Source organism: Electrona antarctica (genome assembly GCF_951216825.1).
Source record: "Electrona antarctica genome assembly, chromosome: 11".
NCBI lineage: Eukaryota > Metazoa > Chordata > Actinopteri > Myctophiformes > Myctophidae > Electrona > Electrona antarctica.
The window spans coordinates 925,270-942,136 of record NC_136792.1 but is presented as its reverse complement, the minus strand read 5'-3'; the positions used below and the strand labels follow the sequence as shown (position 1 = coordinate 942,136).

Genomic DNA, 16,867 nt, shown 5'->3' with positions numbered 1-16,867 from the left:
AGCAATATATATATATATATATATATATATATATATATATATATATATATATATATATATATATATATATATAAATTTGACAGGCAATTTATTTCACATTACAAAATATATATATTCTTTCCCAGTTCATTATTTTAAACTAAATATTAGTAGTAGTAGTAGTAGTAGTAGTAGTAATTGAATCTTCTACTTAATCTACTATCAACTTCTACCATCAGAAATCCGATATATCCATATACACAAATAATCTGTTTTGACATTTAATTTGTGATTCTACGTCTTGGTGGCACCTCGACCCATGATGGACTTCTTTGTGTTTTTCTCAGGTTTCAAAATGATTATATAACACTTTGGTCCAAACAGCGCCAGCAAAATGCCCAAACTAGATGCTAAAATAGCAAACACCTCCACTACATCTGCATATTTGCCTGGAGAACTGATATATGCTGGTATGAAGGCTATCCACACGGCACAGAATATCAACATGCTGAAAGTGATTAACTTGGCTTCATTGAAGTTGTCTGGAAGATTCCTTACCATGAATGCTAGGAGGAAACTGAGGAGTGCTAGTAAGCCAATATAACCTAGTAACACCACAAACCCAACTGTTGATCCAACATTGCACTCATAGACTATCTTTTCAGAATAGTATTGTGTGTTTTTATGAGGAGTTGGTGAGGCAGACACAAGCCAGACTATGCAGATTATTGCCTGGATTGAAGTAAGAATCAGAACTGTTCCTCTCTGCTGTATAGCACCAAACCACTTCATGATGTCTGCACCACCAGGCTTGGAGGCCTTGAACACAGCCAGCACCACCATAGTCTTTACCAGGATGCAGGAGACACACAGCACAAAGCTTATCCCAAATACTGCATGCCTCAGCTGACAAGTCCAGAGTCTGGGCTGACCAATGAACAGGAGTGAGCACAAGAAACATAGTTTGAGTGAAAGCAAGAGTTGGAAGCTGAGTTCTGAGTTGTTGGCGCGGACCATGGGCGTCTCTTTATGATAAACAAAGATCCCCAGGACAATAGCACAGACAAATGTTCCTAGCAGTGAGATGGTTGTTAAGGAGATCCCCAGGGACTCATGGTAAGACAGGAACTCAATGCTCTTAGGGACACAGTGGTCACGCTGGGGACTGGACCAGAAGTCCTCTGGACACACGGTGCAATCTGTAGAGTCTAACAAATAGGACAAGATTAAAGGGACACACGTATCTTCTTATAACCTTCTGTACATATACTGTAGCTACATTATGTAACCCTACCTGTCTCATTGCTGAACTCTCCCTCAGAACAAGCAATGCAGTCGTAGCAGCAGACAGGTTCTCCTTTCCTTCTGGCCACACGGGTTCCAGGAGAACAGCTCTCACTGCACACCGACCGAGGAGACTGCAGAGGAAAGTACAAATGATCAGTTTAAATATAAATTTCATTCACATCATGAGCTCAATTAAAAATTTTAGAAAGCTGAAATTACTTTTGCGGATTGAAAGTCCCAGAAGATTCTGTCTTCATCGAGGGTGAATTCTTCATCTCCGGAGGCTGTCATCTTGACCACACCTACATTGTGAAACTTTGTGCTTCCATCAGGGAGCCACGCCCAGTTCAATATATCAAATATTGGTAAAGCATCCCCATTCTCATCAAAGTATACACGATCACCATCAGATGTGGTGAAGTTGACCTTTTCCAGGTAGTAGAGAAGCTAGAAATGGTGATGAGCAGAATCATGAAGAGCAAGAGACTTTAAAAACATACTTAAGGATCGTATTATGTGCCCAAGTTACGCTACACACTATTTGGGGATGTAAGCATTGTGCAAGTGGTGTTCCTGTTGCTGAGTTGCTATCTTCCACCACCCTTACATTATGCATTGCCTTTGAACAAAACCATATTCATAATGTCACCCACATTTGTTGAGAATTAGGAGTGAGGAAGACTTCTGCATCTTGTGTGACTATTGCATAATGAAGAGAGGCATGACTGCATTGTTAGACAAGAAGACACAGCGGTAAACGTGTATTTTATTTAAAATACGACATTCAGAAGAACATGTAATTACCACCTAACCCCCTATACAGACCACCTTCAGAAGAACATGTGATTACCACCTAACCCCCTATACAGACCACCTTCAGAAGAACATGTAATTACCACCTAACCCCCTATACAGACCACCTTCAGAAGAACATGTGATTACCACCTGCCCCCTATACAGACCACCTTCAAAAGAACATGTGATTACCACCTGCCCCCTATACAGACCACCTTCAGAAGAACATGTAATTACCACCTGCCCCCTATACAGACAACCTTCAAAAGTCAGCCTCTTCAATGTAGGAGAGAGTGCGAGTGCATTTTCTGGCAGCGGCATCTGCCGCGGAACACCAGCGGCAGTCGGTAGTGTTTCCCGGCGGCATCAGTCTGACACTCTACCCCAAACCCTTACCCTTAACCATAACCGCAAGCACCACGCAACGCATGTCGGACCAAACGCACTGCCGCGGAAGCGAATGGCAGTCGAGTGTCATTATCCCACTAGTTTCCCTGGCAGCTGCCGCCCCTTCTCCCGGCAGTTGTTACCGGCAGTTTACCGACAGTTGCTGCGAGAAGCGGCGGCCACGGATAAAGTCCTCCGCCCCAGAGATGAGGACACAAAACTGAGCTGGCATCCGGTTTTGTCAACTGTTCTAGTTTTTCAATGGCATATTTACATTTCCCTTAATATTATTTTATGAGTTTTCCTTATTATTCTACATTTGAAAAAGATATACTGTGATCTCATCAAAGTCTTATTCAATACATCATTTTAACCTTAGAATCCATTTGATGATCAAATCTAGCAATTAAATGTCTTCCACTCTACACACTACACATACATTTTTTTCTACTAATATGTATTTTTTTTCTTTTTCATTTATACTGTGAATCTATGCATTGTTATATTACTAATGTTGCCAAATTATTCACGTTTGATTTTTATGATTTATTTGTATTTTTGTTGTTAAATAAGGTGAGATTAACCTTCTAAACCCCACAGGGTTTTCTGAGGCCTCTTTTAGACGGCGACCATCTCCAGATAAAACGGTAAAGTCCCGTTGCGTTCTCAGTTTTTATTGACCCTTTACACGAGAACGCACACTTTATGAAAACGCTATAATATCGCTAGGTGGCGGTAACGGGCTGCCAAATAGACCAGTCACCCACGTTATGCACAAGAAGAAGAGCCAGCTCCCCCTTCACGCAAGTTTCATTGTTCCCCGTGTCAATCACACTACAACACACACTACAACTTAAGTACACACTTCAACCCCCACTTTTCAATGACTTACATAGCTTGCTGTGTTAGGTGTTAGACTACGAGACCATTGTCTGCATTGGCCGTGAGTTCAAGCCTCAAACCGGACAGTTTTTCGCGATTTTTGCGGTCACTTTATTTTCTCACATATTAAAAACGCTACCAGCTTAAAGTTAGGAATAAATAATACTGAGGTAAATGTAATGTTAATTAATAGGTTAATAGGGGAGGGTGATTCCTTTTTGTTTAATCACCTGGGGAGGGGACTGGATTTTTATTTTCATTCACAGGGAGGGTGATGGTGGTGACAGACAGCCCAGAGCATGCAGGCAGAGTGCGCCACGGGAATTGGTTATATATTTTATAATACATTAGGCTACATAAACGCTGCTGCCGCGGCTGCCACCTATCACAATTAAGGCATTTTATTTACATCATGGTTTTACATTCACCATCGCTGATGAGCAGCGCTTTGTAGGCGAGGAGGGAGGCTTGTTCAGGAACTCCATTATATCATAATTATATGGCTCTGCATCAATGTAATAATATATGCGCTGCGAGCCAACCTGAGCCATGACGTCATAAGTTTTGCGGATTCACCGTTTTGCCTGTTTACACGGAGAAGGGATACAACGGCGTTCTCAAAGATTTCCACTCTGGGAGGTGGTTTCACTTTGATGCGTTTTCACCTCCTGAGAACACCCTTCTCGTCTAAAAGGACCCCAGCAAACGATACTTTATTTTGCCGTTTCTTATGAACACCATCCTCGTCTAAAAGCCACCTAAGTCTCACCTGCACAACCCAATAATATGTGCAAATAAACAATAAATACAAATAATCCTACAGGTTAATTGAATTAATATCCCACCTGCCATGGCTTTATTGTCTGCAGAGTGGCACAGCTGTGCCCAGGGAAAGGCCCTCTTCCTGGCACACACTGCAACATGTCATGGAGGGCGTGGGCCAGAGCATACACCGCCTTGTACACATTGTAGTCTGGCCTGAGTTCAGACACATTCAACAGATCAGTTTCTGCCAGGTCCTCTTGTCCAGTGCACACCCTTCCACCAGCGTCCACCCACTCTGGTGGAAGGGGTGAAAATTTACACCGAAATGTGTGTTCCCAAAACTGCCTCACCTGAAAGAACACAATTAATTCACAAGAATACCTGTAAATACAATAATCAATGAATGTATTGATGATTCACTTCATTCACAGTTTGCAGATACTACAGTGGTACAATTATACAATGGTGCAAAAAGGATAACACAACATGTCCTAAGGGCTTGTGTCCATTGTGGTCCTTGATGGATAATTTTGAATTATTGTAGATCTGTTATTTTGTGGGATTTGGTTACATGTTCCCAATAACTTTGTATCTTCATGCCCTGTGTGCCACTGAGTTTACATCTCACTCTTCCCCAGCTGGCGGGTAGATAAAGAATTGTTTTGTTTCCCGATTGTCTGCCTCTCTGGTGAACAACATGTTTTTCGGCCTTGGTACAGTCCCGTAGCAGACAAATTGTCTCCTACTAACGTTTACTAGTTGTCAGTAACTTGGGCTGTGAACTACATGTACTTAAAGAACTACGATTCCCTTCGGTCACACTTCCGGGATTTTACCGGAAGTATAATTTGCCACGTATCCCAAGTGAACCTCCCGGCAATAGGTGTCGCCATTATTCACTTTTGGTTACCCTCTGAACTCCAAATGCATTACTTCCCCATGTCAAAAGGATGTTATGACTTATGTAGTATAAAATATGGTCACTGATGATGTGTCAGTGAGAGATCTTTTTAGCGCTGTACGGACCTGCCATTTCTCTCCCGATGTAATTGGTAATATATATCAAATGGAAAATCCTTATAGCTCTGGCGTGTACTGGTTCTTCTGTGTCTGTGTCAAAATCCTTCTAAGGTATTCTGGTATACTCTGATACTTTTACTCTGCCTAATTCTCTCATTTTAGTATTGTATTTTTCCTCTAAAGTATTTATCCTTAAAAGGTATTAATATAGAATTACAGTTTAACATTCTAACATTATAGATAAAGTTAATATTCACTTGGTTTAAAAAGGTTTTACAGTCCTTCTGACTTGAGTACTTGTACTCTATTACATGCTTCCAATTCTCCTCAGTCTCCACACGGAGTCAAGACAATTTATTAGTTTATAATTCAAAGGTTATCTTAATAGTTTATGGCTCTTCATGCCGAAAGGGTCTCAGTGTGTCCACTTTAACCACTTAGTTCTTAAAGCAGCAATGTTGCTGCGTCATAAATCGGACACTATGGTATTGGCTATTAATGGTCATAATTAGTAAATAGGTAATTATGTAATCCCTTAAAAATACATAACAGTCCTGTGTATTCAATTAATTGAGACATTTAAAGACATACAATTACATAAATATACAATCAAATTAAACAAAAATACTTACTATGTTATCCTCCTGGTCATTGTCAGGACGTATTTTTAACAAAAAGTCCTTGAGACCTGGTAGCTCTCCACGACGGATGGCAAAACCCAGGGTGCCTCTCAGGTACGGCAGGTAAGACTGGAGATAACCGTCTTCCCACCAACCTGCAGTGGCAGGTAAGATCCATTGCAGACCTGTCACATTCTGCTTAACCACCTGTTCATCGTTTCGAAATAAATGAAAGGCATGTCTTTCTTTCAATACATTCTCATTTTAGATTCTTCTAATTACGAATCCCTAAATTAACATCCTCCACAGATGTATCGTAACACAAACCTCATCCAAGACATTAAACATGTAGTTCGCATACGTGAATGCAATGACCACAAGAGCTGTGGACGTCTTCATCACAGAGACAATCCTCTGGAGTTTATCCAGGTCATTGTGGAAGGGCAGAGCCTCTGAATAAGCCACACAACCCAGACCAGACTGGTCCAGACCAGACTGGAACAATCGGGCGGCGTCACGGCCAGCATCATCATCACTGAACAGCAGTCCTACCCACGACCACTTGAACCACCTCATAGTCTGGAGCATAGCTCGCACCTGAGTGGATGAAAAATGGACGGAAATGTACTTAGGTTAGATCATACAGTACATGGGCAAACGGCGGCCCAGGGGCCACATGCGGCCCCCGTGTTCACTTATGTGGCCTGCAGGTTAATATTGGAATACTGTTATATTATTGTTATATTTCAGCTGTTACAATTCCAAACACGCAAACATGACCCACTTTAATTATATCTATAATGGTCAATATTAGTAGCATAATTACAATTTCAATTGTCTTTTTATGTCCAATGTATTTGAATTTAAGTATGTTTAATTTAAGTTAACATAAGTATAAATAAATGCATTTGAAATTAAATCAAAATGTTAGGCCTACTTTTCAGGATTCCAATTAATCTATTAACGAACGTGTCGTTGAGCTAGAATGGAGATAAGATATTTCTACCCAACAGTATATGCAATGTGGCCCTCTGGGGTGAGTGTGTAAATATAGTGGCCCTCTGGAGTGAGTGTGGAAATATAGTGGCCCTCTGGAGTGAGTGTGGACATATAGTGGCCCTCTGGAGTGAGTGTGGAAATACAGTGGCCCTCTGTAGTAAGTGTGGAAATATAGTGGCCCTCTGTAGTAAGTGTGGAAATATAGTGGCCCTCTGGAGTGAGTGTAGAAATATAGTGGCCCTCTCCTACATCAAAGTTGCCCACCCCATGGGTTCGAGTATTCCAGTTTGTGAAACATGAACTATTAGATACCAACACATCTATTGTTATAGAAGTTCACCTGGAAGACAAAACTTGGCATTGTTCTGAAGAAGGATGGGAACTGAGTCCGGTCGCTCAGACAGGAACAACCAGCATAGTAACTTATCTGGAAAAACAGAATAAAAACAAATACAAAATATCTATTCTGTAACGTACTAGATCATAGGTATTCAACAGTGCGTCTGGTACCCTCAGGGCAGTGCTACTCAACCCGGGGCCCCTGCTTAATGTATCTGCGGCCAACAATGAAAATATAATATTAGTTTTGAACAAGATTTTGGTTATTGTATTGTAAAAGGTTGTATGGCCTGATGTCAACTTAGTATTAACCACTTACTTTATCACCTGTGATAATCTGTTCATTACATGTTCTCTTCACATTTTCAACCAGCCAAAATTCTCACACGTCTCCCCCCTTCTCCGCTCACTCTATTGGCTCCCGGTCGCTGCCCGCACAGAGTATAACCAAAGGTATGGCACCCCCATATACCCCCAATAGCTGCTTTTAACCCTCCACTGTGTGGATTCAGAATGACCAGGTCATAAGCGTACATAAGGTGATTAATGATAGGTACCTATAAGACAGCCTGTATTGCACTTATTTAATTCACAATAGATCATCCATGTACTGTATATGCATAATGTGCTTAGATATGCCACAAGCAGCTTCTGAAACCGTTTGTTTTATCCTGTCAAAAGCTCAATAAGTTTCAATGTAGCATAGGAAGATAGTGGAAATAGCCTACTGTAGCTGGCAATCATTTCCTTCATTGTAAAAATGCACAACACTGTGCCGGGTTTCTTTTTAAATCTGAACTGGTTATCTGCAGTAAAGACAAACATTTCCAGATAAACATGATTCTTTCCAATACTGTGGAGAGGATGCTGGCCAGATTCAGATGTGCTGTTTGAGAACTTTACATGACCTGCCATTGGCAATTCAGTAGAATGCAGTGCATTGTCAGAAACAGAACAGTTCAGTAGAATGCAGTGCATTGTCAGAAACAGAACAGTTCAATAATGGGGCATTGTCAATGACAGGCTCTAAGGGCTCCATTTTTGTCTCATCTTTCTAAAGCCACTATTTGGGGATTTAGGAGTGGGGAAAGGGTGTTCCCCCACTAAAGTTGGTATTTTGGTTACCTGTCTAAATACCTTAAACACCTCCGTTACCCGTTATATTATGCATAGGTGTGGTTTGGGCGTTATATAATAATTAATCCAAATTTAACCAATCACCAGTCCACGTGCCATTGCCTTTACGAGATCCCTTAAGCGTTGCCCGTTAGTGCTATATTGCTTCATAGCCTAAGCCCGTTGCTGCGTTGAGGCACCTTAACATTGAACGACATTATTTTGTATTTATGATGATAAATGATAAATGATAGATGATAAATATATGATAGCCTAGATACATCTTAACATTGAATCACCCAAAGAAAAGGCTGATTTCCCCCAACCCACCCTGGTTGGGGCGATTGGATCCAACTATCACCATTCGTATGGAATGGATGCTTGCTGATTGGAGCCCATACTATGGCTTGATTTCTTGGGGATCGGGTGGTTGAGGTCTCACTTGTGCTGCATGTGCTGCTATGGGGTGATGAACTGAATGAGCAAATGGAATCGCGCACGCCGCACCGTCCGCACGCCTGGCACAAATAACTTCTTTGACTATACAATTATAGAAACACAATGGTCACAAGGAAGTGGCAGGCACTCACTTCTGCTGATTATAGGAAAATTACAAAGAGATGCATAGGAGAATAAGGAGAGATGACGCAGCCTGCCCTGCACTACGCGGACATCTCCATTGAGGCGCGCCGCTCTTTACCAAACTAATTTGGCATACGGTTTACGGGTGCTTTTAAAATCGCTTTCCCAAATGTGTTTGACCAAAATAGCAATTTAGGAAAAAGCTGGAAAGCGTGCCAGCACGCCCATGACCACACCTCTAGGCGCAAATACCGGTGTCGGCAAAAAAGATAGCGGGTGATGCTGGACGAAAATACCATTTAAGGGACAGAGAAAGCTCCTATATTATTAATTTTCGGGCAGCGGCTGAATTGCGGGCCGCGCTGCGGGTAAAGTCGGAGACGAAATTGGAGCCCTATTTGTACAGAGATGATTGACTCTGTACCAACAGACCTGTAAAACACAGGCCAAGGGCAGTTTCTTACCACTTTCACTTAAAACAAAGGGGAAACAAAGACAGAAGAAAGAAAAATAGCAGCCTACAAGCTCAGAACATGTCACACTGTGACCTTGTTGATCGGCTGTGTTTGATACTTTTGTCTAACACGCATAATGAAGAAATAGGGCATTAAAAAAGCAGTACAAGTTGAAATATGGAGACAAGGTTTCTTCTCGACAGCAACGATTATGTTCTATGTCTTTCAAACGGCAAAAACACCAAGCAAAGCAAAGCAAAATTAAATAAAATAGGCTATTGTGAAAGGGGATAGGAAACTTACCATGGGCACTCTGTATACACCTAATATTCTAGAGATGGCAATAGAACTTTTTGAGGTACTAGGACCCACAATTCCAAGTACTGGAGGAGACCCATCACAGCTCTGATCCAGTGTAAACTGCTCCTCTCTCCCACTGATCAGTGACAGCGCTGCAGAGACTGCAACTCCGGCCGTTAAACAGGTGTCATAGCAACGGTATCCCAGAGTCACATTGGGGAGCAGGCTGGGGTCTCTGTTGATCTCACTGATGGCAAAAGCCATGATCTGTGGCAATCTGAACGCCTTGACTATAAAACTAACACACACAATTACACTGTAGCCTTGAATATCATTGCTGTCGGGCAGAAACCTTGTATCTCCATATTTAAACGTTCTGTTTTTGTTTAATAAATTACTTACTTAATAAAACACATTTTTTGAAGAAAATATTTAAGTGAAAGTGCTACCCTAGATCCATCCAAACACAGAGAAGGTTTCCACCCGACAGCCTATATCTTTGTAGAAATATACACATCAACTAATCATGTTTCTATACATCAAAACAAGGTTGGTGTTGTCTTACTGGCTATTCGTGATACTCACCGACTGCAGGAGGGCTTCTGCTCCTTGGACTGTGTGAACGTCAGCTCAGGGAACACAGAGCCCAGGTGGAATGGAAACAAACCACCCAGAAGCACATCTCCAGCCTTGTACATTCTGCCAGGATTAAACGGTGCCTGTAACTCACAAGAAGAGGACGAGGATGAAGTCAAAGGAGAGAAGGAAGAGAACATCATCAAGTATGAAAACAGTGGTATGTCTAAAGAAGCCCTCATGACTGTCCTCCTCTGTCTAACAACCCCCCCACCTTCTCCATCCATTGTCCAGTTGTTAGGTTTTATACACAGTGCAGTGCCGTCCCCTGTGCCAGATGACGACATTACGTAATCTTTCACAACACCGATCTGGGCCTTTAGGCACACACAGAGGCAGGGCTTAACATTTTTAATTTAATTTAATTTAATTTAATTTAAGTAACAATTCACTGAAGTACTGTACTTAAGTTCAATGTTGAGGTATTTGTATTTCACTTGAGCATTCTACTCCACTACATATCCAATCCCAATAATGTACTTGTACTCTTCTACATTTATTTGGAAACTTTAGTTACTTTGTAGATTTTGATTATTATTACAAAACATACATTAACCACTTCAGCCTTATATACATTTCGTCCATTTGAAAATAGCCGATTGCGACACATTGTGAGCTTGTAGATCAGCTATTTTCAAAATATTCTTTTTCATTTCATATTCTATATAATGAGTAGGCTACTTTAACTTTTGGTACATTATGTATATTTTGATGCCAATCAGATTCCGGTCAGTGGCAGGTTGGTGGTCAGTGGCAGGTTGTTGGTCAGTGTCAGGTTGGTGGTCAGTGGCAGGTTGCCGGTCAGTGGCAGGTTGGTGGTCAGTGGCAGGTTGGTGGTCAGTGGCAGATTGGTGGTCAGTGGCAGGTTGGTGGTCAGTGGCAGGTTGGTGGTCAGTGGCAGGTTGGTGGTCAGTGGCAGGTTGCCGGTCAGTGGCAGGTTGCCGGTCAGTGGCAGATTGGTGGTCAGTGGCAGGTTGGTGGTCAGTGGCAGGTTGGTGGTCAGTGGCAGGTTGCCGGTCAGTGGCAGATTGGTGGTCAGTGGCAGGTTGGTGGTCAGTGGCAGGTTGGTGGTCAGTGGCAGGTTGGTGGTCAGTGGCAGGTTGCCGGTCAGTGGCAGATTGGTGGTCAGTGGCAGGTTGCCGGTCAGTGGCAGGTTGGTGGTCAGTGGCAGGTTGCCGGTCAGTGGCAGGTTGCCGGTCAGTGGCAGGTTGGCGGTCAGTGGCAGGTTGGTGGTCAGTGGCAGGTTGCCGGTCAGTGGCAGGTTGCCGGTCAGTGGCAGGTTGGTGGTCAGTGGCAGGTTGCCGGTCAGTGGCAGGTTGCCGGTCAGTGGCAGGTTGGTGGTCAGTGGCAGGTTGGTGGTCAGTGGCAGGTTGGTGGTCAGTGGCAGGTTGCCGGTCAGTGGCAGGTTGGTGGTCAGTGGCAGGTTGCCGGTCAGTGGCAGGTTGCCGGTCAGTGGCAGGTTGCCGGTCAGTGGCAGGTTGGTGGTCAGTGGCAGGTTGCCGGTCAGTGGCACCTGGAAAATTTGGGCACCATAAAAACTGTTCAGCTCTGAAGTTGTTAATCAGAGCAGTGGTCAGTCCTCCCCACTTCTCAGGTGGCCACTCCTGATTACCACTGAAGTGTCAGGGAAAACAAGAGTAAAGCCCAAGGCATCTTCAACTCACCAGCATGCACACACACACGCACCCACGCACGCACGCCCACACACACACACACACACACACACACACACACACACAAACAATGATGTTATTTAATTAACCCAGGCCTTAGAGGCAATTTAAATAACACAAGGTTGAAACATTGCAATAACACCAATTAAATATCACATGGTTCAATGCCTTGGCAAGTTAGCTGATCTTATCGTTTATTTGACAAGACTGTCAATAGCGTAAGTTTAATGCCTTTAATCCTGATGTCCAGTTTCCCTGTCTACAATGATGTGATATGAAGAGTGTTTGTGTGGGTAGAGTGTGTGTTTGTGCAGTCACTAGGCTAGGTTTTGTGACCTGCAGTGTGTGCGTGCGTGCGTGCGCGCGTGCGTGCGTGCGTGCGTGCATTCGTGTGAGTGTGCGTGCGTGCGTGCGTGCGTGCGTGTGTGTGTGCGTGCGTGCGTGCGTTCATACATTACATAAATTACACAGATGCATTAAAATACTACATACAATGCATTCACATAAACACAGCAACAGTGATCATCAACAGTGGGGAAAAGGTGAACTATTTAAACATTTTCTTATTTAAAATGTCCACAGCAGTATTAGCACAAACAAAGTTTTGTAACCCTTCTTTTTAGCTAATTTTGCCCTAAGCCTCCTGCCCGATGGCAACAAGTCAAATTCAGAGCGAAGAGGGTGGGTAGAATCATTGTAAATCTGAATTTATTTTTTGGTTATGGAGCGGTTGTATATGTCCTGAAGTTGCAATGGTTTGTCTCAAATGATCTTACTTGCCTGGTTGACTACCTGGGTGAGCTTGTTTTTATCTCTAACTGAGATATTCCCAAACCAGGACACGATGTTAAAAGTGAGTGTCGTGTTATTTATGGGTGTGCGAGATTTGTACTCATAATGGGAAATTATATATTGGGTCAGATTGATTGGAGATATATGCAGCTCTCTAGAGTGGGAGAGTTTCAGGTCCCCACATTCCATTCTACATACAGACCGGTGGATTCGGGCGTTTTACGGCCTCTTCCTGTTGTGAGACAGGCCATTATGACTCCTTCTCAGAGGAGAGACTCACTAGGCTGGGCACATGTCAATGTGGAATAAGTAACTTTAATCTTTAATTCCTCTTCAATTGTTTAAATGTGTTCTAATAACCTATTATATATTGGGTTGGTAAAAAGCCTAAATGATAGATCTGTAATAGTCTAAACAGTTTTAATCTAGGCAGAAATAGCAGTTGGGCACTAATGGGAGCTGACTGCTCTGCTACCAGAAAGGAAGTTCAGTGGCTTCTGATTGGTTGAAAGTGTTTAGCATGGAGGTGTGATTTCAGTCAGAGGGCTTGCATTAAGTATGCTGTATGCCTGGTATTAGACTAGATTCACCAATACCAACGAACGTGATACATGTAGTAGGCAGACGCCAGCGGTATGTATTAAATGCTATATATAATTGTGCATTATTCATAATTGATGTGATATGATGTTTAGATTGTAACCAAGTGTTCTTGTGTTTCTTGTGTCCTGATCATTTATTAATGAAGTTTAATTCATGATAATGTAGATTTAAAACCACTTAATGTGTGATTGAACTAAGTCTGAAAGTCATCAAGGAAGCTAAGCTTTACCAAGATCCGATAGTTCCGAGACGGAGCTGATCCTGGGACAGTTTAGAGTGTGAAATGATAGCTAAACTCTGCCGAGCAAAGTAGGAGACAGCAGCAAAGTGCAAAGCCATGCAGTGTTGTATTACTTACATATTGTAACGGGGGAGAGTGAACAGAACGTGTGTATGATTGATGTATGTGTTTGATTAATATGAATTAATAAAACCCTATAAAATGCACGTTTGAGTTCATCAAATATAAGCTATTATTGGAACATTTAGTTCACCCTGTGCGTATTAGTCTCTATAATCTGCCTACTGCAGGGCTGGTCGGAGCCCCGGCACAACATCGCCAAATAACCGAACAGTTTTAAATCGTAGCCAGGTGATTTGAAACATAATATAGCCTAAACCGAAACTGTTTGGACATATTACGAGTTTTAAATCGCTGCGAGCAGCGACTTATACTTTAAAGCGGAATACAGTTAAACTGAGACAGTTTAACATATTCGGTTTTAAAGTGCTGCGCTACTAAAATGCGCAGTTAGCTCGATAAGGCCACTACGAGGCCTACTGAAACCAAATTAAAGTAATTCGCCGCCGTGCGAAAGTTAATTCGCCGCCGTGCGAACAGTTTTAAACCATAGAGCCACTAAAGTGCCTAGTTTAAACAGAAAGAAAGTGCCGTACGCTGGGATCAGCGTACAGCTCAATACGCGCCCGGGCAATTTAAGATATAATGTAGTCTGAACCGAAACCGTTTGACATATTACAGTTTAAATTGCTACCGCGTTGTAAAGGGCTTTAAATTAGCAGTCACTAAAAGTATCTGCAATTTAAAGTTGTTTTAATTCAGAATATAGTTCAACTGCGACGGTTGGAACTTATTCGGTCTTAAAGCATTGCCGTGCTGCTTATAAACAGTGTAAATCGGTGTAGTCACTACAGTGACCTCAATTCATAACAAAGTTACCGAGTTGAATTATACCACACTAACAACCAGTTGGTGTGGCTTTATTCAACTGAAATTTAAGCCGTGCGTTGATAGCAGCGCATGTGGATGCGATGCCGCAGTTGTTAGTATCCACAGGATTAAATCAGACAGAATCTTGCCGTGACGGCATGCCGTTTGATTTGTGCTACTAACTAAATGCGACACCGTTAAACCGTTTTGTGTGGTTATGGGGCCATCTGAAACGGACAGTTAAAACCGTGAGCCACAGAAGTGACTGCGGGTTTAACAAATAGTTTGGTAGTCATTGATCGATAGGGCAGAGTTCTAATCGACGGTCAGTTTAGGAAACTGATTATTAAGACTATTTGTAACCAAACATAAAGTTTTAATTGAGACCGGTTAAGACACCGGTCGTTTAAACAAAAGAGGTGCTTTTATACTAACACAATAAAAGTAATTTCCTGCTGGGTGCTGGGTCAGCACTAAGAAACAGCAGTTAAGTGCATGTGAGGGGGGGGGGGGGGTAGATTCCTCATTCTCACTGTCATGTGAGATGTGCTGAGACAGTGCAGGGGAAATCCGTTGGACCAGTCTGTCAGTCACTGGATTGACAGGGGGACTGGTTTAATGATACATGTTTAGAACAGAATAGAGTTTTAAACTCAGCGTTAAAGGCGATGTAATTGTATTACAATCAATAAAGTTTAACGCTGCAAGCGTGCTTTGAAAGTGCGCATTAAAGAAAGGGCGTGTCTATAATAACTGTTGCGTGACGCATCTAGCAAAACCTGTGACAGGTTTCCATTAGGCTATAGAGTTTGACCGCCCGCGGCCAATATAAATCTAGTAGTGACTACTAAAAATAAGGTTTATTTGGTGAAAATGGTTATGAACAGAATAACATAGAGAGTGTCATAGTCATAACTATTCGCAACGAGACGAGGGACTTGTCTAGATTGAGTTGCATGCTTATTGCTCTGTGACTGAGGTCATGGGAAATAAGAGACCGACGCGTTGTGAAATTGCGCCCAGTAAAATAGGCACAGTGACTGTGTCAGAAGTCCGCTAATTAAAGCTGGGCGAAAACTAACTATTTACTTGAGTGAATGAATGAGTGTGAAGTCAATTAACCACTAACCCTGCCTCACTTACTTTCTTACATACTGTTTGTTAAGGGGAGGGACAGAGGGGGTGGAAAATGGCTTCCTTGAAGGAGCTGCAGGATGGCAGCTCTGTAACCAAAGCTATTTTCTATAAATTAGCATTTAGCTTGGAATTGTCCATTAAAGTGGGCGCAGTCTGCGAAATACCTGAAGAGCTTATTAAGCTGCAATTTGCTATGAGAAATGTGATGGACATGTCCACATGTTATACCAGAGCTTTGGGAAAAGTGGGCAGGTTAGTGCTTGCTGACAAAGAGAGACATGAGTTAGAAACTTGTGTGGAGAAATACTCCCAGTTTAGTTTCGAAGCAATCATGCAATCTATCTGTCAAATACAAGATAGGGACACCAGAGGTGTCGTAAACACAGCAGGGTGCCACCAGATAGGCCTCTGTGAGTTTCCTGCAGATAGCAGGAGAGGAGAACAGCCCACACCAGAGGGGGGCGTGCTAAAGCCCGCAGAAGAAGCAGCGCCGGGGAGAGACGGATGTGACATCCAGCCTACCGTGCCAGCGGGGACCGAGTCGACCACCCCAGAGGGGCGAGGAGAGGACACGGTGTCAGCGGGGACCGAGACAGCCCCAGAGGGGCGAAGAGACAGGGCTACCAGCCATCCAGGCTGGGAGCAGATGGAGCCTGTCACAACGGAGGAGCCTGGTGCTTGCAGTAACCATGCAGGAGAGCCGGAACCCTCTACCGTGGGCAACGAACCCACGACAGGACAAGCCCTCAGTCAGTACCCTAGCGGACCAGTGGCTAGGGGCAGAGCTGAGGGAACCTACGAGAACCACGCGACAGTTCCGCAGCCTTCGACAGAGGAGGATTCGCCGAACATCGAAGTGGGAAACCAACGAGCGGCAGACGTCGCACCTGTGAACGACACAGGACAGGCAGCAGCAGCAGAGCAGCTGTCGACAGGAGCGGAAGAGGTGAGCATCTTTCCAGGAACGCAGAACCTGGACGCTGCCTACGCCTCACCGTTCATCATCAGAGCCATGCCCACAAACGCCGTGGGCAAGGCCGACGAGTCATCGAACCTCATCACCACAGAAACGCCGAGCGTGATTGGTGGCATTACTGGTGCCATCATAAGTCTACGCGTTCAACGGGCGGTGGGGGAGGAGCATGACCCACACACCAGGCACCCTGGGGTGACCTTCGTGAGGGGTCAAGGTGAGCCAGAGACCGGTCCGGTCTTGAAATTTGAGTGTGGTTATGAAACGCCACGCCCGACGATTGCCCTCGTGAGGGGTGGCAAATCGGGAATGGCAAAGTCCAGTCTGGTACAGAAAACCCCGGCTGGGCATCCACC

At 43.4% G+C, this 16,867-nt stretch overlaps 1 protein-coding gene across 1 annotated transcript; it reads right to left on the bottom strand.

Moving 5' to 3' along the window:
• Nucleotides 1-273: 273 nt before the first annotated feature.
• Nucleotides 274-16,492, bottom strand: LOC306932969 (extracellular calcium-sensing receptor-like; the record flags this gene model as incomplete). Its single annotated transcript, XM_079514940.1, has 7 exons — nucleotides 274-1,187; nucleotides 1,274-1,397; nucleotides 1,486-1,713; nucleotides 6,063-6,332; nucleotides 7,075-7,161; nucleotides 16,061-16,191; nucleotides 16,426-16,492. 7 exons carry the CDS (start codon nucleotides 16,490-16,492, stop codon nucleotides 274-276), a joined length of 1,821 nt encoding a protein of 606 aa, XP_079371066.1.
• Nucleotides 16,493-16,867: the final 375 nt, after the last annotated feature.